This window comes from Tinamus guttatus, unplaced genomic scaffold (genome assembly GCF_059628265.1).
Source record: "Tinamus guttatus ecotype Peru unplaced genomic scaffold, ASM5962826v1 Tinamus_guttatus_pri_ptg000107l, whole genome shotgun sequence".
Taxonomy (NCBI): Eukaryota; Metazoa; Chordata; class Aves; order Tinamiformes; family Tinamidae; genus Tinamus; species Tinamus guttatus.
The window spans coordinates 579,712-602,153 of NW_028288641.1; the positions used below are offsets into that span (position 1 = coordinate 579,712).

General features: G+C 58.3%; 3 protein-coding genes across 4 annotated transcripts; 1 reads left to right on the forward strand and 2 right to left on the reverse strand.

Moving 5' to 3' along the window:
* Positions 1 to 659: 659 nt before the first annotated feature.
* PLK1 (polo like kinase 1) lies at positions 660 to 5,358 on the reverse strand. Its single transcript, XM_088520975.1, has 10 exons — positions 4,987 to 5,358; positions 4,316 to 4,484; positions 4,064 to 4,208; positions 3,530 to 3,623; positions 2,926 to 3,145; positions 2,521 to 2,679; positions 2,299 to 2,372; positions 1,686 to 1,844; positions 1,037 to 1,219; positions 660 to 904 (listed from the first exon to the last, which is right to left on the reverse strand). The coding sequence occupies exons 1-10, from the start codon at positions 5,356 to 5,358 to the stop codon at positions 698 to 700; spliced, it is 1,782 nt and encodes a 593-aa protein (XP_088377101.1). The 3' UTR covers positions 660 to 697.
* A 2,157-nt stretch (positions 5,359 to 7,515) lies between these two features.
* DCTN5 (dynactin subunit 5) lies at positions 7,516 to 12,395 on the reverse strand. 2 transcript variants are annotated; one of them, XM_088520979.1, is made up of 7 exons: positions 12,334 to 12,395; positions 11,768 to 11,836; positions 11,581 to 11,699; positions 10,992 to 11,103; positions 10,212 to 10,314; positions 9,769 to 9,860; positions 7,516 to 7,586 (listed from the first exon to the last, which is right to left on the reverse strand). In XM_088520979.1, the coding sequence occupies exons 1-7, from the start codon at positions 12,379 to 12,381 to the stop codon at positions 7,566 to 7,568; spliced, it is 564 nt and encodes a 187-aa protein (XP_088377105.1). In that variant the 5' UTR covers positions 12,382 to 12,395; the 3' UTR covers positions 7,516 to 7,565. The 2 variants fall into 2 exon arrangements, with proteins under 2 accessions (XP_088377105.1, XP_088377104.1); XM_088520978.1 differs by lacking the exon at positions 7,516 to 7,586 and adding an exon at positions 8,831 to 8,921.
* A 250-nt stretch (positions 12,396 to 12,645) lies between these two features.
* PALB2 (partner and localizer of BRCA2) lies at positions 12,646 to 22,135 on the forward strand. The gene is made up of 14 exons (XM_088520989.1): positions 12,646 to 12,693; positions 12,970 to 13,029; positions 13,103 to 13,202; positions 13,542 to 15,065; positions 16,119 to 16,136; positions 16,167 to 16,912; positions 17,496 to 17,579; positions 18,152 to 18,313; positions 18,829 to 18,914; positions 19,138 to 19,299; positions 19,451 to 19,567; positions 19,952 to 20,039; positions 20,945 to 21,093; positions 21,880 to 22,135. The coding sequence occupies exons 1-14, from the start codon at positions 12,646 to 12,648 to the stop codon at positions 22,133 to 22,135; spliced, it is 3,600 nt and encodes a 1,199-aa protein (XP_088377115.1).
* Positions 22,136 to 22,442: the final 307 nt, after the last annotated feature.

Here is a 22,442-nt window from a genome sequence, read left to right on the forward strand (position 1 = left end):
CTGCAGCCATCCCCTTCTTTCCCCAGAGTGCTGCTCCTGGGAGCATCTCCTAAACTTAAAAAGCCCCACGGGAGCTTGTGAAGTGGGAACACTTGCTTGGGAAGGAGGGGGACAGCAGAGGCATCACAGAATCATTCTGCCACCTCCCTCCACTGAGGCCTTAGGGCAGGCAAAGAGAACCAGGAGAGGCTGGACGCTGCAGCAAACAATCTTTAATCAAGTTATGCAATATACAAAAGTTTAGGTTTCGTGTAAATTAATTTCAGTATTAAAAGGCTGATTGCTCAGTCTCAACCTGGGCATGTTAAATATCTCAGCTGAACTGCTACAAGAGGAAACAAAGCCCAGAGCATAAGGCACAAACATGTACAAATAACTTACATGATAGTCCTGCCCTCCCCACGCTCTGGTCTCTCATGCCCAGGAACCTCATACAAGAGGCAGTTTGAGTCAGGCTTTTTGTTGTGGGAGGTTAGAAAAAAGACTAGATACTTAATAAAAAATAGACTTTCTATTGGGTGTGGGGGAGCAAGAAGCTCCCTCGGGCACCAGTCAGTGAACACTGCGCCGTCCCCACAGCAGCAGAGGCTCTTGCCAGGAGCAGGAGGTCACAGTGCAAGCAGGGATGCTACTATAGCCCCCCTTGGCCGCAGCTGGAACGGGTTGGCACAGATGTCAAGTCCTCCAAAACCAAGGCCTAAACAGAGGGTTTCACGCGGGCTGAGCCAGACTTGGAGCTGAGGAGCTTCTCCACCATGGTGCGGGCGTAGCGGAGCCGGCTGGCCAGCTCCTTGCAGCAGCCGTGTTCCTCGATGAGGCTCAGCTTGTACGTGCGGAAGTCCCGTTTCTCATCGATGTATGTGACAGCAGCCATGAGGGGGCACAGGATGACTTTGGTGTGGTCCTATGGGGAGATAAGAGAGGTCACCCTGAGCACACGGCAAACGCTGAAGCCTGTCTCAGCAGCAACAGGACCCTGACAGGGCACCTCAGCACGGAGCCGGGCAAAGGGCCTGGCAGGGAGCAGCTTCCTCACCTGGAAGAAGTTGATCTGCACGGTGCCGTTGCTGAGGTGCAGGACGATGGCGCTGCGGGTGCGGAACCACGTGCACAGGTAGGGCAGGCGGGCCAGCTCGTCGCCCTCGCGCGGGGTGATGTTGGCGCCCGCCTTCAGCAGGTGCTCGCTCATGTAGTTCCGGAAGTATTTCAATAGTGTTATCTGCGAGAGGACAGTCCAGTCGTGTTATCAAGTATTTCAATAGTGTTATCTGCGAGAGGACAGGCCATCACCCGCGGGGCGGAGGGTGACCCTGCTGCAGGGGGAGGGCAGGGGCTGCTTCTGAAATTCCAGAGCCTCCTCCCGGCTTCCAGGCCTTGGGGGTAGCCGGGAGGATGTGCAGCACTCCCTACTCGGAGGGTTAACCCTGCCGGGGATGCCGAGGCTCACTTTGCTAAACAGTGGCACGTGCAGGTTTGTGAGCACATATTTCTTTGAAGCTACCCATAACCAAGATTCAGCTAGAAACCTAGAGCCGCTAGTGTCTCTCCTTCGGCCACGTTTTACCAGGCAAGAGGAAGCCTGCGGGATGAGAGCGGCAGCAGGAGACAACCTTGTCCCTGACACCCGCCCCCCGAGGCTGCAGGGGGGCATCCACCCCAGCAGCAGCCCTGTGCCCACAACTGACCTTCTTGTTCAGGGCAGAGGGATAGGATCTCACAGTGAAGAAGGACTCTGTGCTGTTCTGCTCGATGTACTGCAAGCTGTCCCCATCATTGTACATAATAAGACGAGTGGAGTCATTGAAGAGAACTCCAACACTGTTGTCACACAGCTGATAACCTAGGTCAAAAGGGAACCTGTTAGACCTTCAAACACAGGAGAGCTGATGTGCAAAATACCGGAAAGGACTGTCATGTAGGGGACTGCTGACACCCACCCACCAGATCTAGAGCTCCTCCTTCTTACAGATGCCTGGGTGGCACTCCCCTGCACTTTTTCTGTAGTGTTTAATGTGACAGGGAAGGCTAAAAACTTCAGTAACTACAGCACTGGCATCATTTGCTCACAGCAGAGCAAGGCCACATCCCATGCAGATTGTTTTCTGCCCATAGTGGCATGGGCCGGTGTTCAGTGACTGCTGCTCTAGATTCCCTATTTAATGATCTTGTGAGAGTGAGTTTAGACACCTTCATGTTGAACTACTAAATTAAAAAAGTCAGACACCTGCAATGCCCAAAGAGCAGCTTCTCTCAGAAACCAGAAAAGACTGAAGTGCTGCCCCTATGTTACTTACCCAGACCATATTTGTCTGAGTAGTCCACCCATTTGCTAACCCAGAAGATAGGAATGCAGGCTGGGTCTTCAGCCTCCTCTGCCAAGAGAAGAAACATTTATTAGAAGGCATTCTGAAACCTATTCTGAAAGTTGATCAGGAAAGCTGCTCACTTCAGGCAGAGCAGAAAGACAGAGAAGCAAGCAACCAAGGAAGGCAAGTGCACATGGCCCTGCCCCAGACTCACCTTGTCTCACGACGACTCTCTCGAACGGCTTGACTGAGTTGACTGCAGTCAATTGCTGCAGCATGTCGGCCAGGTGACAGTCAACAGCGTCCCCCAGCTCCTGCAGCCCTGCCACATCAGCTTTTTCAGGCAAGCTCTCCAGTGCAGGGCTGTCTGGTCCTGTGCCAGGAAAGAAGAGAGCACACAAGCTGCACTGGGAAGCAGCTTTCTAAGGGCACCGGCTTTACTTGCAGTTCTAGTTGCAAGAAACATCCCACAGCAGACAGCTAAAGCTGGTGCCGACAAACCCAGAACCACAGCAGGAAGGACAAGAGGGAAGAAACCTCCCGCTCACAAGATGCTCCAGGTTTTCTGCCGACAGCCTGGGTGTTGCTGGAGGCTCCCACCCAGCACCACGGCCCTCACCTTTGTTGAGCGCAGTCAGCGGCTTTCGCCCGTTCAGCTCCAGCCCACTGGGAGCAATTGAAAACCGAGGCGCGACGGTGAGGCAGCTGGTGGGCAGGCGGGAGGGGATGTATCCTGTCGTGAAGAACTCGTCGTTGAGCAACTCGTCGATAGTCGGGCGCGTGGCAGGGTCGGACCTCAGCATCTTCTGGATGAGGTTAGCAGCGACGGGGTTGATGTGCTGCGAGGAGACGGGCAGAGGTCACAAACAGGACAGGCCAGAGACCCGCGGGCACAAGGTGCAGCGAGCACAGGGTAGCTCTGCTCAGCGCCGCGTTCCCCCACTGCACAAAGGGCTCCCTCACTGCGCCTGGGGGACGCCCTGGCAGCACTCAGAGCTTCCAGCCAGCTGGTTCTAGCAGGACTGGACCAGCAGTGCTCCGGGTTTCTGGGATCTAGCTGCTCAGTAGGAAGCTGACCCCATAGGTACATCCCACCAGACTGACACATCCCCTCCCTAGCACTCGGCAGGGAGAGCTGCTTCACCATTGTGCATTAAGCAGAACGGTGCAGAAGGCAACCCAAGCGTGCTGCGAGGTTAACGAGTGCCCCGGAAGGGCCGTACCTTGGGGATGGTGTATTCGTTCTTCTTAATTCGGATGTAGGTTTCCTTTAGACAAGAGGTTTCAAAAGGCGGCTTCCCTACCAGCAGGGTGTACCTGCGTGTTCAAGGACAGAGAAGTGTCTGTATGAGGCAGCCTGCAGCAGGGCCTACAGCTCCCCGCTCCAGAAGGGCCTCGTGCTGAAGGGCCTCCTGTGACTTCCTGATGCCACGTGTTCCTCTGACAGGAAGGGCAGCACAGCAGGCAGTTACAGGTACTATTCCCTGGTCCTCCTCCTTGACAGGAGAAGCAGGAATCTAGTATCCCCGGAGAAAGTTCTGGTTGGGAAAGGAGGACTTTTGGAGAAGTGCCTCAAGACAGCCCCGCTGTGAGCAGATGAGCCCGCAGAGGCACATGGCCACGTGCCAGACAGCAGCCATGGCCAGCAGGGGTGGGTGCTCTGGGGACAGCACGGTCAAGGCTTTGGCTTACAGCAAAACACAAGCAGAGCCAGAGCCTGGAGAGCCCAGCCCCACGCAGAGGGCACATTGACTCACATGATGCAGCCGATGGACCAGATGTCCACCTCGAAGCTATGCCCCTTCTTGCCCAGCACCTCTGGGGCAATGTAGTTCGGGGTCCCACACAAGGTCTTCTTACGCTCGCCGTCATACTCCACTTTGGTGGCCAGGCCAAAGTCACCTTTGAGAGATGGGGAAGACGGGAGCATAAATCAGAGGCCCCCGCACCGCCTATCCCCAGCTCGGGGTCCCTGTCGCGGATGGGGGCACCGCGCCGCAGACACCTACCGATCTTCACCTCCATCTCGTCGCTGAGGAAGAGGTTGCCCAGCTTGAGGTCGCGGTGGATGACGCGGTGGCTGTGCAGGTACTGGCAGCCCAGGATGGTCTGGCGCAGGTAGTAGCGCACCTCGGGCTCGCTCAGCGCCTTCCGCCGCTTGTGCAGCTCCAGCAGCGACTGCGGGAGGCCGTGAGCCCCGGCTGCCCTCAAGGGCCCCCCGGGGACCCTCCCATGCCCCCGTGCCTAGACCCAGGGCTGGGTTCCCCCCCGCAGAGCCTCCCCCAGAACCAGGGTCAGATTCATTCACAGACCCCCCATCCAGAGCCAGTTCACACCCCTGAAGACCCTCCAGGTACCCCTGCCTAGACCTAGGACTGAGTTCCCCCCTGCGGAGCCTCCCCTAGAGTCCCCTGCCCAGAACCAGGGTCAGATTCATTCACAGACCCCCCATCCAGAGCCAGTTCCCACCCCGAATGCCCTCCAGGCCCCTCTGCCCATCCCCAGGCCTGGATTCCCCACCACGGAGCCCCCAGATCTCCCTGCCCAGACCCCATCCCAGTCCCCTCGAGCCCTCCTGGCTTCCCAGGCCCCCCAGTCCGGCCGCAGGGCTGGACCCCCCTCCCCCGGAGCCCCCGGGCCGCTTTATCCCGGGTCCCCCCGCCCGGCCCGCGGCGCCCACCCGGCGGCGGCAGAGCTCGAGCACCACGTAGACGAAGTCGGCGTCCTCGAAGAAGCCCTGGAAGCCGACGACGTGCCGGTGCGCGAGGCTGCGGTGGATGGCGATCTCCATGGACATCTTCTCCTTCTGGTGCGGCTTCACGAGCAGCGACTTGGGCACCACCTTGCCGGCGAACACCTCGCGGCTCTCGGCCTCGGCCAGCTCGTAGCAGCGCGCGAAGCCGCCCTTGCCCAGGAAGCGCCCGCGCACGTAGCTGCGCCGCGTCCGCGGGTCCACGAGCACCTTGGGCACCTCCTTGGCGCCCGGGGCCGTCCCGCCCGCCGCCCGCGCCGGCTCCGCCGCCCGCGCCGCCTTCCCGCCCGCCGCGCTCATGGCGCCCGCGGCCCCGGCCGCCCGCGGGGGGAGCTCGGGACGAAGCCTCGCAGCGAGGGGCGACCGCCGGCAGCGGCGGGGAGCGGGGCCGGCGCGGGCGGGACGGGACGGCGCGGAGCGGGGGGCCGCGGCGGGCGGGCGCAGAACAAGGAGCGCGGTGCGGGCGGGCGCGGAGCGGGGTCTCGGGTGAGCTCGGGCCGCTGCGGGCGGGCGCGGAGCGCGGCCAACGGACCGGGTCGGGTCGGGTCGGTGCGGAGCGGAGCCGCCGCCGGTCGGAGCGGAGCGGTCGGGAAGCGGCGCGGGGCCGCCGGTCGGAGCGGTGGGAGCGGCGCGGGCGGGCGCGCAGCGCTGGGGCGATTTCAAACGCGCGGCCGGGGCGTTGCGCGCGCCCGCCCGCTCCCCATTGGCCGAGAGGATTTAAAATCCAAGCGCCCGCGCGGTGCACCATGGGAGCGCCCCGCCCGGCGCCTTTAAAGAGCCGGCGCCGCCGCGCGCGCCGCCTGGCGGCCGGGAGGGACCGAGCGGGGCCCGGGACCGAGCGGGGGGCACGGGGAGCGCCGGGCAGGGCGGGCCGGAGCTGCCCCCGAGGCCGGGGGGTGCCCGGTGCCAGCGCTGCCGTGGAGCGGACACGGCGGAGCGGCCCGCGCGGCCGCAGGGCGAGGCGGCCCCCGCGCGGAGCTGCCGCCTCCTCGTGCCGGTGCCACGGGGACGCGAGGCGGAGCCGGGACGCGGCGCGGGCGGCCCGGGCAGCGTCACGCGCGGGATCCCGCCGGGAGCGCCGCGCGCCTCCACGCGGCCGTGGGTTGCGGCCGTGACCGGGAGCGTGGGACGTCGCGGAGGATTCACGGGCACAGGAGCGGCCCGCGCTGCAGAGCTGCCCCCGGGGAGCGCGAGGGTTTCCAAGCGCCCACGGACGGGTTACTTTAATGGGAAACGGCCCAGGCGACTCGAGCCCGACTCCTTTTCCCCCACTCCTGGGGACTGGGAGCAGCTTTTGAGTCTAGTCCTTCTAGCACACTCGGTTTAATTGTTTTGCAAAGGGAAATTCATGTTTTAGTTTATACCTTTTTTTTTCTGTGAAACAGAAATGACAACTAGACAGTTTGGTTCCCTGTATATTTTTGTGGCTCCTTCAAGGTAAGAATTTGCTTGTTTACATAAATCCACACATCCCCAAATCCAGTCATCTTGCTGGTTTTTAATTGGTAGCCCCCCCTCTTCCTGCTGTCATTGTCAGCTTCTCTTGTGTCACCTGAGGGTGACATTTTACTAGCTGAGCATAACTGTGCCTGGCCGTGTTAATGCCTTTTCTACCCTCCTTACCCCAGGCAGGAGGTGGGATACTGCCTGGGAAGGAAAACAGCAGCAACGGAGCGCCCGGGCACTAGGGCCTGGAGAGCTGTGCCCGAGAGCACCCTCCGTTACGGGGCTTTAGCAGGAGCGCTCCTCCGGCCGGGATCACCGCCGGAGCGGCACCCGGGGCTCCACAGGCAGAGCCCGGCTCCCCGCAGGGGCTGCCCCACATGGGCAGCGCTGCCCTGGGGGCTGGCGGCCCCGCAGGGACTGCCCAGGGGGCAGGTGGCCCCGTGAAGGCGTGGGGCAGAGCTGCGGGATGCAGGGAGCAGCCGGGCCCCTTCCAGCCGCATCCCGGCCCCGCGGCGCGGCCAGGCCTCCCCCAGCCAGCACGGCCGTCCCGGCTCCAGCAGCGCCTGCGGGCGACAGCAGAGCCAGAGCAAGGCTCAATCCCCATTTTTTGGTTCTGGGGATCTTTAACTGCCCTGCACGAGAGCGACCAACACGACAGCAGGCACCTCCGGTCTCAGGCAGAGCCAAGTGAAGTGGATATAGGACAATGAAGCAACATAGTGATTTACTGTTTGAAGCGATCACGGTTTGCCACAAGTCTGACCGTTTCCCTCCCCCTTGCTTTGAGCATCATGCTCCCCCCGCGCCCCCAGCTCCTCCACAGCCGTGCAGCAAAGGCCTCTCCTGGAAGTCCCGTTTCATGGCACTGCACTAAACTGAACCAAAACTAGAGCTCCCGGGGCTGTAGAAACGTGCTGCAACCTACGGATACTCCATCACGGCCGAGAGCAGGCAGAGCTGTAGAGATGAGCCAGGTCAGAGTGGTGCTTCAGAGGACAGGAGGGCAAACTAGGGAATGTTAACAGTGCTGAGGATTTGACATCTTCACTGGTGACTGCTTTTTAGACCCTGGCAGAGGCCACCTTAACAGAGACAACAAAAGAGGTTTCAATGAGCCTGCTGGAAGGAAGAGAAGGCCGAGAAAAGCGTGAGCACCCGTGCAGTTAGGCAGCCCCGAGTGCACGGGAGGGGGCAGCTCCAGCAGGACAGCCGCGCGTCCTGCCCGAGACCTTCCCGCTGCAGCCGGTCCCCGCTCCACGCTCAAGCTCCCAGCCCTCAGCTCCGCACTCCCGGTGAAACGCAGACGTGGTGCTGAAACTCCGAGGTGACGCCACGACAACACACAGGCCCTTCCTGCCCAACGCGGCGCCGCTCCACGCACCGCAGAGACGGCGAGGACGAGCCAGCAGTGCAGAGTGGCACTAACGAGGGGCAGCGCAAACACCCAGACGTGCAACACACACAGTCCTGAGAGAATCCCAAGCACGGTGGGACCCGCTGCCCGGGCGCCCTCCCACCACAAGGGGCTTCTGCAGGGCCAGGCCCATTCTGGAGAGGAGGCACCAGTCATGCGAGTAGCTGAAATCAGCTGGGAAGCTGCCCGCCTGGGCTGAAAACGTCAGCAACACTTAACCACTTCCTGGGACTCTCCCTTCCATCAAGAATAGAAGTTTTTTAAAAAAAAAAATCCCTATTTCAGAGCCTCTCCAAGACAGCCATGCGGGAATGGCTTCACTTGGTGGGGAAGGTCATGGGCTCAAGCAGAAAAGCAGCAGCTCTTTCACACCATACTTGACTTCCAGTGCACAGACACTACCTGCCCTCACAGAACCAGACTGTGGTGCATGTTGTGCACAAGCGAAGCAGGAACCTCCCTCCACTTGGGACATTTCATTTGAAGAGTCACGACCTTGAGTCACTTGAATAACTTAAGAGGCTTTTAATTTAGGTACAGCAAAAATATAAACCAGACAGCAGCTTTACATTTGGTTAACAGTAGTTACTATGCACGCTAGTGTTTTTATATCTGCTTGCTAATTAATGCATCTCAGTACTCTGCACTACCCAGCACAGCCTGAACTGCTGTTCAGCTGCCACGCTCAGCCCCCTCCCTGCCTGCCTGCGTCCCGACCGCGCGCCGGCCCCGCCGGGCGTCACAGCACGCAGGAGCCATGGCGTCAAACCCACACGGGGCCGATGCTCCAATGCCACCGAAACGGAGCACGTTAACTGTCGGTCAGTTGTCTGGTACCGAGTGGAGCACATAGAGTATTAGCCATGTATTAGCCACGTCCATCTTGCACACAGCTGCTCCCAGCAAGAATAACTGCAGATGTGCAAAATGAAGCATGCCCTCTTTCCAAGAAGTCTGAATCTCCAGCCTAAGTTTTAGGATGCAGAAAGCACTGAAGAGCTTTCTGCAAATACAAACGGTGCACAGCAAATGGGGACAATTGCAGCATTTTCCCACCCACCTCAGTTTTTTCCACTTTTAATTCCCCACCTTCTGCTGCGCTGAATTTTGACCGTGATGGGAATCATCTTTCCAAAGCCCTTTGGCTCTTTGAGGTCTGTGATGTTCAGGAAAACAGAACACGCAGCAGACACCACATTCCTAATCCTGCACAGCGGGCGAGAGCGCACGCCTGGCTGCTCCAGGGGCCAAGCAAGCTGGAATAGGACAGCTCTTCAACCGCAGGTGAAAACCTAAAGCCAACCACAGGATGAGGAAAGACCCTGCTCCTATAGGGGATAATCCTGGTCTGCAGGGAACAAGGGGAAGAGGTGGGCACAACCCCAGAGGTGGGCACGTTTTTCAGAAGTAAAGCACTGGCTCTAATGAAGCCCAGTAATTAAGAACCGAAGCAAGCGCGTCAGCCACATGACGCTTCTGTTCAGGGACGAGCGTTGCCTCTAGAAGAGATAACCCCCGGCTTTGGGCTAGGAACAGAAGCGATGCGGAAGACGGGCTTGGGCTGCAAGCGCTGCCGTCCCCCGGGGAGTGCAGCAGCGTTCCCGGCTCCAGCGCACGAGGGCACGGTTCAGACGACACGGAATGAAGCACGTTGGAATGAGCACACCGAGCTCCAACACCAACAGCGGCGTCGCGGGGCCGCCTCGGCCCGAGCGCCAGCACGGGGGAACCCGCGGGAGCGCTCGGGACGAGGCGGCCCCTGCCCTGCCCTCCTGCCCGCGCTGCTCTCCCGCTCCCGCGCGCCCCACGTGTCCTCGGCGCTCCGAAACACGGCAACGAGGCTACTAGACCTGAGTGAGCGGCAGGAACTTCTGGTAATAGCTTTTTGTAACGTCGATCATGAGCTCCTGGGTGCATTCTGGGAGTTCCCCGGAGAAGAGTCCTGGAAGAGGAACAACAGCAGGACCATCAGCACTCTCGACGGAGGAAGCAAAATGAGTTTATAATCACCATTCAAAGCAGTTACTCCATTTTGAGACTGAACTGTAAGTAAATACTAACAGAACAGTTCTTCTCTTGTAATCCCCACCACATTGCTATGAGTAAACATGCACCATCTACCTGACACCTCTCAGAGTGACTTTCACAAGCTAAAAATGCTACTCTTCCTTACACCAAGTGTCCTATGCCTTCGTTTCTAGGTCCCAAGCAAACAGGAGCCTTTGTCACAGCACCTTGTTTTTGAAATAAGAATGTCTAACACTATGAAAAAGTAAAATTAAAGGGATCTTACCTGGGCAGCCCGAGAACACTGTGAAAGGCGGGACGACCGTTTCAGGAGGCAATACTGTATTGTCCAAGATTTTGCAACAGTCTTTCAGAACACACCTACGGCCCTGAAATGGAGACCAGGGGAAGCTCACACTCACAATTCTGTGTCTTGTTCTGGGTAAGTTGAAGCTCAACCAATTTAACTCCTCAAAATCATTCTCATAATAAGGGATATGTTCCAGTATATTGGAATATATCCTCACCGTGACTGAATGCTGTTCACAAATGCATTTAAGAGGCTGATCTTTTTCTCCTAAGGAAACATGTGTACATGCTCTGGAGTCACACGTTAACACGCCAGCGAGCATGCTGGAACCAGGAACCCTGGTGTTGCAGGAGCACAGCAAGGGCTGCAGCTCAGCAGGCAGCAGCTCCTCTGAGCTGGTCCTCACGCGTGCCCCACGGCTGCCTGTTTCAGTGAAACACCATCCTTTGCATTAACACTGCACTACGTGGGCCTTAAGAGCAGGCAGAAATATTAACTAATAACCTCGGTGCGATTGCCTGGCCTGTGTCCTATAGGGCAGTCCTAGAGGGCCCCAGCTGAGCCCAATTGCCACTGGGACAATATTGTTGCACCTGGGTTTGCAAACAGTGGTCAACTGCACCTGGTACCCCCAGAATGACAGAGAGTAAAGCAGCCCTTTGTGAGGAAGGAAGGGGAGCAGCTGGCCTGCTCCAAATGGAGCACATGGACAGCACTGCCCAAAGCTGAAAAGAAAGACCGGGGAAGAGCACTCACAATGACACAGTTCTTGCCTATGTGCACGTAGGAGCCGATCTGGGCGGCGTTGACAACACAGTCCTCTTCGATGAAGACGTGATCGCCAATGTGGAGAGGAAAGAAAGCAACCCTGGGACAGCGGAGAGAGTTGCCTGCTCAGGTGCCACAACACACAGATCAACCGCAGCGCTATTAGGTCTAAAATCACACTGTGAAGTCACCCATCTCCAATTACACTAAGAGGCAAGTTGGATGCTAAGGAAAATTTCAACAGCAGCTCCTTTTTCTCAGGTATTTTTAAAGGATGACTCAAAGAAACAACAGGGATTTGCCACATCAGTAAAGCACACCAAGATCTAAAGACTGCAACTGAATGAAGAACGAATGAGATGTGTTCTGCACTTTGCTATTTTAACAGATCCCAGTATTTTCATATTGCAGCTTTAAAGGCACAGACACCCTCAAAACAGAGCTGAAATTTTTAAGAAAAAAATGCTTTAGGGGGATGCATTTATGCAAAGCTATTGCAGAAGGCACACAGCCCTCTCGAACACGCCACGCTGGGGAGGCTCTGCGTGAAGTGCCCGGTTCGGGAGGCCGCGCTCACCCCTTGCTGAACTTCTTGAAGGGCGGCCGGATGACGCTGCGGCTCTTGACCACGCAATGCCGGCCCACGCGCACGTTGGCCAGGTCCCCGCGGATGATGCAGTCGTTCATGACGATGGTCTGCGCGGGGCAGGGGAAGGGCTCAGGGAGCCGCCGCGCACGGCGCGGCCCGGCACCCCCGCACGCACCTTGCCGTTGAGCACGATGTTCTGGCTGCCGCACAGCACCGACTGCCGGCTCACCTTGTTACCGGAGGCCTGCGGGGAGAGCGCGGCGCCGGGGGAGGGCCGGGCAGGGGGTCACGGCGGCCCGGCTTGGTCCCCCTCATCCCGCCCAGCCCGGTTCCGGGCGTCCCCCCGCGCGCCCGGTACCAGTCGCACGCCACCCCGTCCCACCCTGCCCGGTTTCGGCCCTGCCCGGTTCCCGGTCCCGCGCCGCCCCGCCCGGGTGCTGGTCCCGCCCGGTCCCGGTTCCCGGTCCTGCCCCGCCCGGTTCCCGGTGCCGATTCCCGGTCCCGCCCTGTCCCGCTCGATGCCCGTTCCGTCCCACCCTGCCCGGTCCCGGTCTCAGCCCTGCCCGGTTCCCGGTCCTGCCCCGCCCAGTCCCGGTGCCGGTTCCCAGTCCCACCCTCTCCCGCTCGATGCTCGTCCCGCCCCGGTGCCAGTCCCGCGCCGCCCGGTCTCAGCCCTGCCCGGTTCCCGGTGCCGCCCCGCTCGGTGCCAGTCCCGGTTCCGGTTCCCGGTGCCGCCCGCACCGTCTCGATGTACTCGGACTTGTTGTAGAGCATCTCGCTCAGCTCCATGGCGGCGCCGCCACACCCGCCGTCCGCAGCGTCACTTCCGCCCCGCCCCCAGCAGCGCTTCCGCCGCGGGCGCGCCCAATCCCGGCGCGGTTGCCGTGGCGACGAAGCAGCATTTCCCCGCCCCGCTCTCTCCCGCGCGCGTGCGGAGCGCTTCCGGCGGGCTTGGCCAATCGCGGCGCGGTTGCCGTGGCGACGTGGTGGTACTTCCCCCGCCCCGCCCCGCCCCGCGCGCGTGTGGAGTTTCTGGCGGGAGGGCGCGCGGCCATGGCGGAGCCGGCGGGCGGGGCCCTGAGCGGCGCCGAGCGGGACCGGGTGCGGGACCGGGTGCGGGACCAGGGACGGGACCGGACCGGACCGGACCGGCTGGGACCGGCTGCAGGGCGGGACCAGGGACGGGACGGGACGGGACCGGGTGCGGGGCGCGGCGGGACGGGACCGGGTGCGGGATCCGATGCGGAACCCAGTGCGGAAGGGGAGCGGGACGGGACCCAGTGGGAGACTGGGTGCGGGGCCGGTGCGGAACCCGGTACGGGCCGGGCCGGGCCCCGGGGGCTCCATCCCCTCACACCGTCGCGTCTTGTCTTGCAGCTGCGGGCGAGGCTGGCGCGGCTGCGGCGGGAGTACAGCGAGACCGCGAGCCGGCTGCGGGTGAGCGGAGCGCGCGGGCGGGCGGGCGGGCGAGCGGCGCCCGGCCCGGCCCTGACCGCCCTTGTGTTGGCAGCGCGCGCGGAGAGCCGAGAGCGGCGTTGGCGGCGGCGCGCAGGACACGGCGGAGCAGATGGGCCCGCGCGGGGCTCCGGGGGCGCCGCTGCGCCCCGCAGGTAGGGGCGGCCGGGGCGCGGGGTGGCTGCCCGGGCCCGCAGCGGGGACACCCGCGGCTCGGGGAGGGCCCTGCTCCCGCACGGGGTGTCTGTGGCTGCGCCCGCAGCCTCTGCCTCGGCTCTTCCAGCGCCGCCAGCTCGTGGCCTGCGGAGCCTCCGTCCCAGACGTGCTCTGCGCCCCGGAGCGTCGGCCAGGGCGCTGCAACCGTCCCACGATCCCCAGGACACTCCTCCCCGTGCCCTCCTGCTAGCGTTGTGTGTTTTCACTGTGCTGGTGGCTTCCTCAGGCGAGGCTTTTCTGGGAGTTGTTTCATACGTGAGGTCTCTTTCTTTCCACAGGCTCTGGGGATGCCCTGTCTCCTAGTGCTGGCAGACATGAAACCTGTCAGCTGGAGGTCAAGAGCTGCTCTGTTCCTAGCACAGAGAGGGGAACGTCCCGCACTTGTAAAGAAAGGCCTGAGTTCTTGGACAACAAAGTTAACTTGCCAGACACTTCACAGGCAGAAAGCACAGGGGGCAGCCAGGAAAATGCCTGGAGGGAAACGGTTAGCCCTGCTGCAGAGGGAAAAAAAGACCAAGCAACAGGAGGTAGGATGAAGCTGAGGAGGAGGAGAACGAAGGCTGTCGTACCAGAGGAAAGGGAATCTCCATGTGACGTACTGCCAGTAAACAGCGAGGAAAACGTGCAGAACGAACCGTCCAGTAAAGAGGCGCTCGGGTCACCAGTGTTCAGACGAAGCCGTTTCTCGAGCGCAGAAGAAAGCGCCCAGAGAGTGTGCGGAGCAGCCCCTGCGCGGGGCGGGAGCAGCTCCTCGCCTGTGGGTGCGGAGCCGAGGGCTGCCCGAGCGGTGCCGGGGCTGCCCCCGCGCGCCGGCGGGGACGGCGGTGCCACCCGGCGAGCGGGACCGCCGGCTGCGGGGACTGGCCGCGGGGACCCGGCAGCGCCGCGTCCCGAGGACGGCGAGGCTGTTGTGCCTGACACCAGGCTGCAAGGAGAACCCTCCCGTACGGAAAAGCAAATGGTCGACGGGTGTATGGGGGAAGAGCACGTGGAATTACGTAGCCTCTGGGACTTAACGTCGGAGAAGGGCGTACTGCCTGCCAACAGAAATAACCCTGTAATTAGTGAGAGCGGAAGCTCTGAAGGAAATCAGAATAAGCCTAATGACTTCAATTGCTTTCCTACAGATCCTCCGACAGGCAATGGTGAAAAGCTGTCGGAGACTCAAGAACTTGAAACTGAGGCAAGACTTTCTCATGTAGAGAAGCCGTTGACTCCTGAAGCTGAAAGCGCCATGAATTCTTACACGGTTGTTGAGGGGCTTCTGTTCCCCGTTGAATACTACGTCCGGACTACTCGCCGCGTGTCTAATTGCCAGAGGAAAGTGGACCTAGATGCAGTAATTCTCAGCCAGCTGGGTAAGAGCAAGAAAGGTCTGCGAAATAAGTGCAAGCAGAAAGATGGAAATTCAGGTCAGCCCTCCCAAGAAACACTTGGAAACGATGAGGAGTCAGGAGTCAGGCTGTTCCCCTCCCTTGGTGCAGAAAGCAGTCCAGTGAACTCAGGTAGTCCTCAGCAGTCTCTTACTGCATCCAACAGCAGCAGTGTTTCCCTTGGATCCATCTCGCAGAACAGTGTGGCCAGCACAGAGCGGGAGCAGACACAGTCCCATAGGAAGCAAAAGGGAAGGAGAAAGTCCCCGTGCAAACACGCTGTGAACCAAGTGTCACAGGAGCTTCCAGGGCACGTGGAGCTCGCAACGCCGAAGGAAAGCACCCGTGTCTCAGCAAATGACTGTCAGAGCGAGAAGAACTCCGAGGGTGATCTTGGAAACTTGTCTGTAGCTGAGCTGAGCTCGGCCGGTGCTGCAGCTCCCGGCTGTGGAGAGGCAGGAGCGCCCGGCGCTGCAGAGCCCATGAGTGCTGGTCCTTCTCCGGGAAGCCAAGTGCTTGGCAAACGCCGTAACGCTCTGTTAGAGCAGCTTCACAATCCACTTCAGAAGAGCAATGCTTTGAATCCAGGGAAAGAAGCGTTTGCCGGCCCCATGGGAGATCTGGATGCCGCCTTGGGCGAGTGTCAGCCCGCCGAACCTCCCGCAGAACCTGTGCGGACCCAGCGCACGCCAGGAGCCCGCGGGGCTGCGCCGCTCGCAGGGCCTGGCGCGGGTCCCGCTCCGCAGCGCTCCCTGCGCTGCTCCGCCGGGCGCAGAGCCGCCCCGCGCTCCCAGGCACCTTCCCCAGGTAAAAGCACTGCCTAAGGCTGAGCCCCGCTGCAGGGCAGGGAACCACAGGGGGAATCCGCGCACTGCCGTGCACTCCCTGACAGATTCCATGCAGGAAAATCTGACTGGGGGTTGTTTCTTGAGAGTTGAAGCTTTCTGAAAAAGTTGGATCATTTTGATTCCCTTTTTACTTGCACAGTGAGGGCAGCGGTGCACGCATGAGGAGCAGGGCTGAGAAAGTCTTAACCTGCCTTTGCTGTTGGGTAAATCTTTGGAAACTGGGCCTGATTTTCAGCAAATGGACATAAAATCTCTTTTGCCAACTGCAACTGGGCATTAATGAGGTTTTAGTGCTGACAAGTATGAAACACAAAGATTATTGCTACAATCTGATAGTTTGTGAATGCTGTGAAAGCGTGTTGGAGAAAAGACAAACAGAATCTAGTTAGGCTTCTGTTGATTCTGGCAGCTTTTGTCAATGATATTTTAGCTGATGCCTGAATGCAGAGCAGTGCCTTAATGCATTAAACGTAATGCCTTTCCAGAAAATGGCACTTCCATGTGTTGAGAGATGCGGCTGCTTTGGGAAAATTAATGTTAGAGTGTTTGGCCCTCTAGATAAGAATTGGAGGGCCTGCTGCTGGTCGTTCCATGGTACGATGTCCTTTCCTGTGTTGTGTCTTTCTGTGTCCAGGCGGGAGCAGAAGACGACGTGGCCATCAAATGGATTCGGAGGATCCAGCTGCTCTTGGTCTTCCAGCTACAGACCCGGATACTGCAGACTCTCTCTTTAGCTTCCGCAGTCTCCAGCAGCTGCCCTCCAGATTGGGTATCAAAGACTTCCACTTACCTGATGAGGAATTTGGGCTACTAAAACTTGAGAAATTTAAGTCTTCCCCTGTGAATGACTTGGAAGTTTTTGTTCCTAGTGTGTCTGAAGGTGGTGTGGCTTCAGAGGAAGCACGAGGTCCACAAATGAATGCAGAAAAGAAGAGTCCTGAAAGCCACGTGATCTCACCTTTCAGAAATGTGTTGTCCAGGTTACCTCGCTTGGAAAGCCCAGCTTCCAAGAAGAGACTTTGCACAAGCGAGTTGCTCTTTACTCCCATGGAGACTCGCGTAGCCACTGCTCCCACTCAGCCGGACTCCCAGATTTCCGCATCCCTTTTCCCTGTGTTGGGTCCCACCCCTGCCGTCTGGCCATCCATGCCCAGTGACATCCTTCCCGACACACCTTCCGTGCTCCCCGTGCCAGCCAAAGAAGCTCCTGGCCAGGCTGTGGGTCACCAGGAACGCAGAGACTCTGTCCTTCCCCAGGCCTCGGACAGCCTTGGAGAACAATCTGGGAAGGAGGAGGAACAACGTGCCGTGCTTCCCTTGGGAGCCGAGGGCGATGCTGACCGTGGCGCGGATGGGACGCTGCCCTCGGAGAAGCCAGAGGTGCCGGGGAGCAGCGGGCAGGGGTCTGCGGGGTGCGCGGGTAGAGCTGCCTCCTGGGCCCCAGCCCCTCCGGGGTCCCGCGGGTCCTGGCAGGGCCTCCTGCCCTGCCGCTCTGCGCGCCGTGCTCCAGCGGGAGCCGGGTGGCCAATGCTCCCTACGGCCACTTGACCCCGAGCACCCATTCCTTAGTCTTGTTTGAGTCAACCGGGTTTAACCAACTCTGCGGTTGGAGGCTTGTTATGGGAGGCAGGCTTGAAACACCGGCACAAGCCGAGGTTTCTGACAGCCATCTAGTGTTGGTCTGCCGTAAAATTTTAAGCTGGGATTTGGTAAAGGCAGTTACAGAGAATAGAATGACCCGCATTTGGAATGGTACTAGATTCTGAAGAGTGGGAGTGGGGGTGAGGCATGCAAAATGATGTTAAGAGGATTTTGGGGGGTGAAAACAGTGAATAACCCGTCAGGGATCTCCTGTTCTTCAAAGACATGCAAGTTGCAGAAGGAAATGCTCTTGAAATAGCTCCTTAGGAGTAGCATGCTGAGGGAGTTCGCACTTTTGACTCACACTTGTGGGTGCCGAGTATATTTGGAAGCTGAATTTATCCCCATTCTTTACTTTTTGTTTGTGCAGGAAAAAACTGCAGCAGAACAGTTGGCTGTGGAGCAGCTTGATGGCCTGAGAGAAGAGACCTTGCAGCTTATATCGAAGTTAAAGGTGGGATAATATCAGATAATTGTTGCCAGGTCAATAGCTGCTCTTTCATACAAGGTTTAACAAAAATACAATAAAATTGCAGAACAGCTAGCTGGAGAAACAATGTTGCTCAGTAATTTGATGAGCTCTTTCTTGCTCTGTAATTTAATCAGCTCTTTCTTCACTTGTGGCAAAGCGTTCCAGAATGGCTTTGGCTACCCTCCTGCATATCTGCGTTTAGCCTGTGGGCTCTGCGGAGCTCTGGAGAGGCCGGTGCGGAGCGGGGACACGGCGGCGCCGGAGCTTCCCGCGCGGGAGCGGAGCGCGGCCCGGTCCGCCTGGCCCACACTGCGTGCGGCTCTGCCCGCTCTGCGCACCGAGCAGGCACGGTCTGCTCTCGGGAGGAAACCCTCGAGAGCCGTTCCTGCTTCCTTAATGCCCTCCTGACGCTTCGCTCGGCAAACAAACATCTCGAGCGTTGCGTTTGAGCCGCAAATTCTCATCATAGCAGACCTCAAATAGCAGTTCTGTCAACCCGCACCTCCAGGTTAAATGACTGTTAACAAATACCGGGGCTGTTTCGTTTTGGGCAGGATTCCTCACGCTCCTGTGCGGTGGATGTGGGCACCATGTGGTGGGAAGCTGCTGGCCACAGGGAGCTGTGCGTTGTGACGGCTTGCGAGGCTTCTGTGTCCCTGTGGAAACCCCTGTCACCCGGGCACTGGGGAAAGGTCTGTGCCTGGCAATCTGGAGAGGTACGAACATGGGCTTCATTTCCAAAATTTGGAACAGGTTTCTTGTAACAGTGTGTTACTTCCCAAGGAACTAATGCAAGGACCCGGGAGTCTTGGGTGCAGGATTAGTTCTTTGGGGGGTACAAACTTTCCTCCTATCAGGAAGGATATCTCTTGCTAGAGAATGATTTGCCCTGTTGAGAGGTGTCATCAGTGGTTTGTCTAGTCCCGTGTGACCTTATGGAGGCTGATGCTCCATGTCCACAATGGTGGTTGTGCAGCAGCCGCTGATTTGTTGTGCTCTCTCCCTTTAGACACCCTGGAGTCACTAGTTGTCTCTCATATCAGTGGGGATTGTTTAGTTAGCGAAACAGTCAGCAGAGAGTTCCCTCTCAATGCGACTGTGCTTCTTCAGGAGAGTCTGAAAGCTAGTTCTTTTCTCTGGAATTTTACCTGAAACACTTTAGAGAATGTGAATTTAGTCCAAAAAAGAGGGACATTGAGGGTAACATTGAATTCTTGCTCTGCTGTCCTAGATTCCAGTAATACAGATTATTCCTCTGCCAGACACCTGTAATCTTGTGTGTATAGCACTGGGAGATTTGGAGATTGGAGAAATAAGGTGGTGTATTTATTTCTTACTAGTGCTTTCCGCCCTGAATATCTTCAGCTTTGCTCTCCTGTAGTGGTTTAAGTTGTGCCTTGCAGTTCTTTCACTTTCTCAAGTGCTTTAACCTTTGGAAAATATAGAAGAGAAAAAAATACCAAAATTTGCTTATTCACCTCTACAGCACATTGGGGTTTGCTTCCTTTGGTGCTCATGCATACCTTTTTTCTGAACTCAGGCTCTTGCATTATTCTTCTGAGAGTGACTCATTCAAGCAGTCCCTGGTGAAGGCTGGAACCATCAAAGCTGTCCTTGGGCTCGGGGGCAGGAGGCTGGTGAGCAGCAGCAGATCCGCGCAGGAGCAGCACGTGGAGATGGTCGCGTTTTCGGAGGCAGGAGGGTGAGTGTCCTGCTGTCCTCCTTTCCTTCCCTGCCAAGAGGACATCTCAGATGCAGGGGGGAGCCTGGCTGGCTGGGGTGGCCGTGGCCTCCTGTGCGTGCACAACCTGCACTGTTTTGCCTGGCTTTTCTCCCTGGTATCTGCTGTTCAGGAGCAAGGAGGGACAGACTCTGATGCCCCCTGAAGAAACTGTCCTGGCTTTTGCTGAAGTAGAAGGAATGAGAGATGCTTTGGTTGGCACCACTGCAGTGAACAGCATTGTTATCTGGTCAGTGTTTCCTTTGAAATTAAACTATATAGCTTGTAGGTGTAAATATTGGCTAATTAATAGTTACTTATAGACATTATATGGTGGTTTTGGTTGGTTGCTGTTTTGCTAATGAACCAATAGAGTTCATTATGTATCAGTCTGGAGTCTGATACATGACCTCTGTGCATTTAGACTGATACAAAGCGAATGAAATATTCTGCTATAATTCCTCTTGTGTTTTTATCACATTCATTAGATCTTTCTGTAGCCTCTTGTCCTGTCTTGTTTCTTTTCTGGAACCAGACATGCGTGTTTCTGTCTTTCATAACAGTATAACTGTGATTAAAAAATAACAGATAGAGGATGGAAAAGCAGTCAGAATTTTATTTTCACCAACTGCAGGAATTTGAAAACAGGCCAGCTCCTGAAAAAGATGCACGTTGGTTATTCCTACCCAGCTTCAATCTGCCATCGAGCGTATTCCGACTCCGTACGTATGTGAACAGCAGCACACGTTTTATGCCTGCACTGCACGGACTGAGCACAGCGGGGGGTTAAAGGAGCGGGATTCTAGACCGGATTGACGTATCCGCTGTGTTTAGATCCCTTGAAGGTATTTCAAAGCCAGACGGGCTGCCCTGGGGAAGGCAGCCGCGTCGCTGGGCTCTGCAGCGCGCTCGTAATCAGAGCAGCACGTGCAAGCGCCGCGCAAAGCGGCGCCCCGGGAAGCCGGTGAGAAACACCCTTGGTTTGGTCACTGCTTACACGTGCTGCTGAGGATCTAAACCTTGCTTTTAGACACTTCACACTAGGGATTCTTTCCCACTTGCTTCCACTCGTGCTGTGATTCCAGCTGGATTTTGTGGGGTGTTTTTCAAGGATGTGATTGTTTTCAGTAAATGTTTAACATTCTAGGACAAGAATCTCTTGTCCAATGATGTTGCCTGAAGTCAGGCTTCTTGGAGACTTCTTCAGAATATCTGTCCCGGGATACTTGGTTCTGACCCATGGCTTTTGTTAGAGCCACTGTTTCAGCCATGCCGGTTTATGTGGAATTCTTGTTAAATGAGTAAATTGCTAGGGATTAAGCAGAGATCTATAAGGTCTACTTTAAATGTCACCTGATCCTATTGGCTCTTTCAAGCAAAAAGATAAGTGCATTGGGTCATTGCAATGTCATTTTGCTGTTCCATTATGATCAGTCAGCTTCTGTCTCATTCTTTAATATAAATTGGTAAGTAAACCATTTCTGTTTTATTCAGTAAAAATGATGTGTCACTGTTCATGAAGGTGTGATGATAGAGAGAATGTAGCAATTACCTGGGGGGATATTCTATGGATTTCCCCCCCCCTCTCGCTGCTGTTTTAGTGATGTGTTTCTCCTGTGTGTACCAGGGCCTTCTGTTTGTCATTCTAAGCCACCCGCACGCCAAGGAGAGCGAGCTGTGCGGAAACCCCGCGTTCCGCGTGGTGGCCTTCAACCCCAAGACGGCCAGGAGCACCGGGGTGGTTTTCTCCTCCCTCCCGCCCGGACACGCCGGGAGGCAAGTTCCTGCCGCGCGGCTGCGCCGGGCGCCTTTGTTGCGGGTTGGGAGCAGGATCCCGTCACGAGCCGCGGCTGGCTGGGAGCCACGTGCTGTCTGGCTGGTGATAAGGGGGCTGCCACCCGTCACATCCCTCTGCGCTGTACGTGGGAATGTGGCGAGGGTGTTGGCCGTTTCCTGCCCGCTTCCTGGCAATCTGTGGGATAACCTCGGAGCCCCGGCGCGGCCCGGGGCTCGCTGCCAGCTCCACAGCCCAGCCCAGCGCTGCCCCGCTGCACGCGGTGCCCTTTGGGGTTTTTTTTTTGCCTTTTTTCCCCCTCCAGTGACAGCTTGTGGTGACTGATGGATCCTGTCACCGCATTTCCTACACGCTCCCAGGCAAACACCTCCTGAGGAAACGTGTGGAGGAGGCAGCTCCCTGCGAGGCTGCAGAGCCCTCGCCAGCTCTGTTTGTCAGGCAGCTGCTGCCACTTACATGACCTTTTGCTTCCCGTGTCTTGCATGTGGAAGACTAAGCCCTTTAAGACATACACTCGCAATGTGCTTGCTCCAACTGTAATATTTCCTGTGTACACAAACAGTAGTAGATGGAGACCTTAGTTTACTGCGCAATTGCCAAGTGGGTAGTAAGGCCCTGGGAGGATTGGCGGGTGCCCTCCTTGTTCAGACATGCTGAGGAGACGAATCTTAACGTGGCCCGACTCCCTGCAGCTGCCGTGGCTGCGTTGCAGCGCAGCTCTTGTTGCGGCGGGCGCGCGGCGCTGCGTGACGCGCTGCTCCCCGCAGGTACGTGGAGGGCGAGGTGGCGGCGGCGGCGGCGGCCGTGCTGTCCTCGGGGAGCATCGCGGTGTGGGAGCCGCGGCTGGGGCGCTGCGCCGCGCTGCTGCCGCCCGCGCCCGGCGCCGCCTGGGCCCTGGTGCGCTGGGCCGCGGCGGGCGCCGCGCTGCTGGCCGCGCGCAGGGACGGCGCCGTCCACCTCTACCGCTACGCACCGCGGGGCCGGACCGGGGCCGCCGGAGCAGCCTGCACGGAGCCGACGTGAGGGGAGAGCAGAGCCGGCCACGAGCACTGTGACCACGAGCACCGGCACCGGGAGAGCCGCCAGGAGAGCCCACGTGCCCCGTGCTGGCGTCGTGGGGACGGCGCCACAGCCCCATCGCCCCGGCCCCTGGGCAGCGCCCCGCGGTGCCAATAAAGTGCAGATCTGCAGAGACTGTGTCCAGTGCTGGGCCCGGCTGCGGGGGTGTCCGGGGGGGGTCGGGGCCATCCCTGCACCTGGAATGTCGCCAGGGACAGGGGGGCTCCTCAAGGAGAGGGGTGGGAGCCCCTGGGGTGGGGAGGGGACAGGA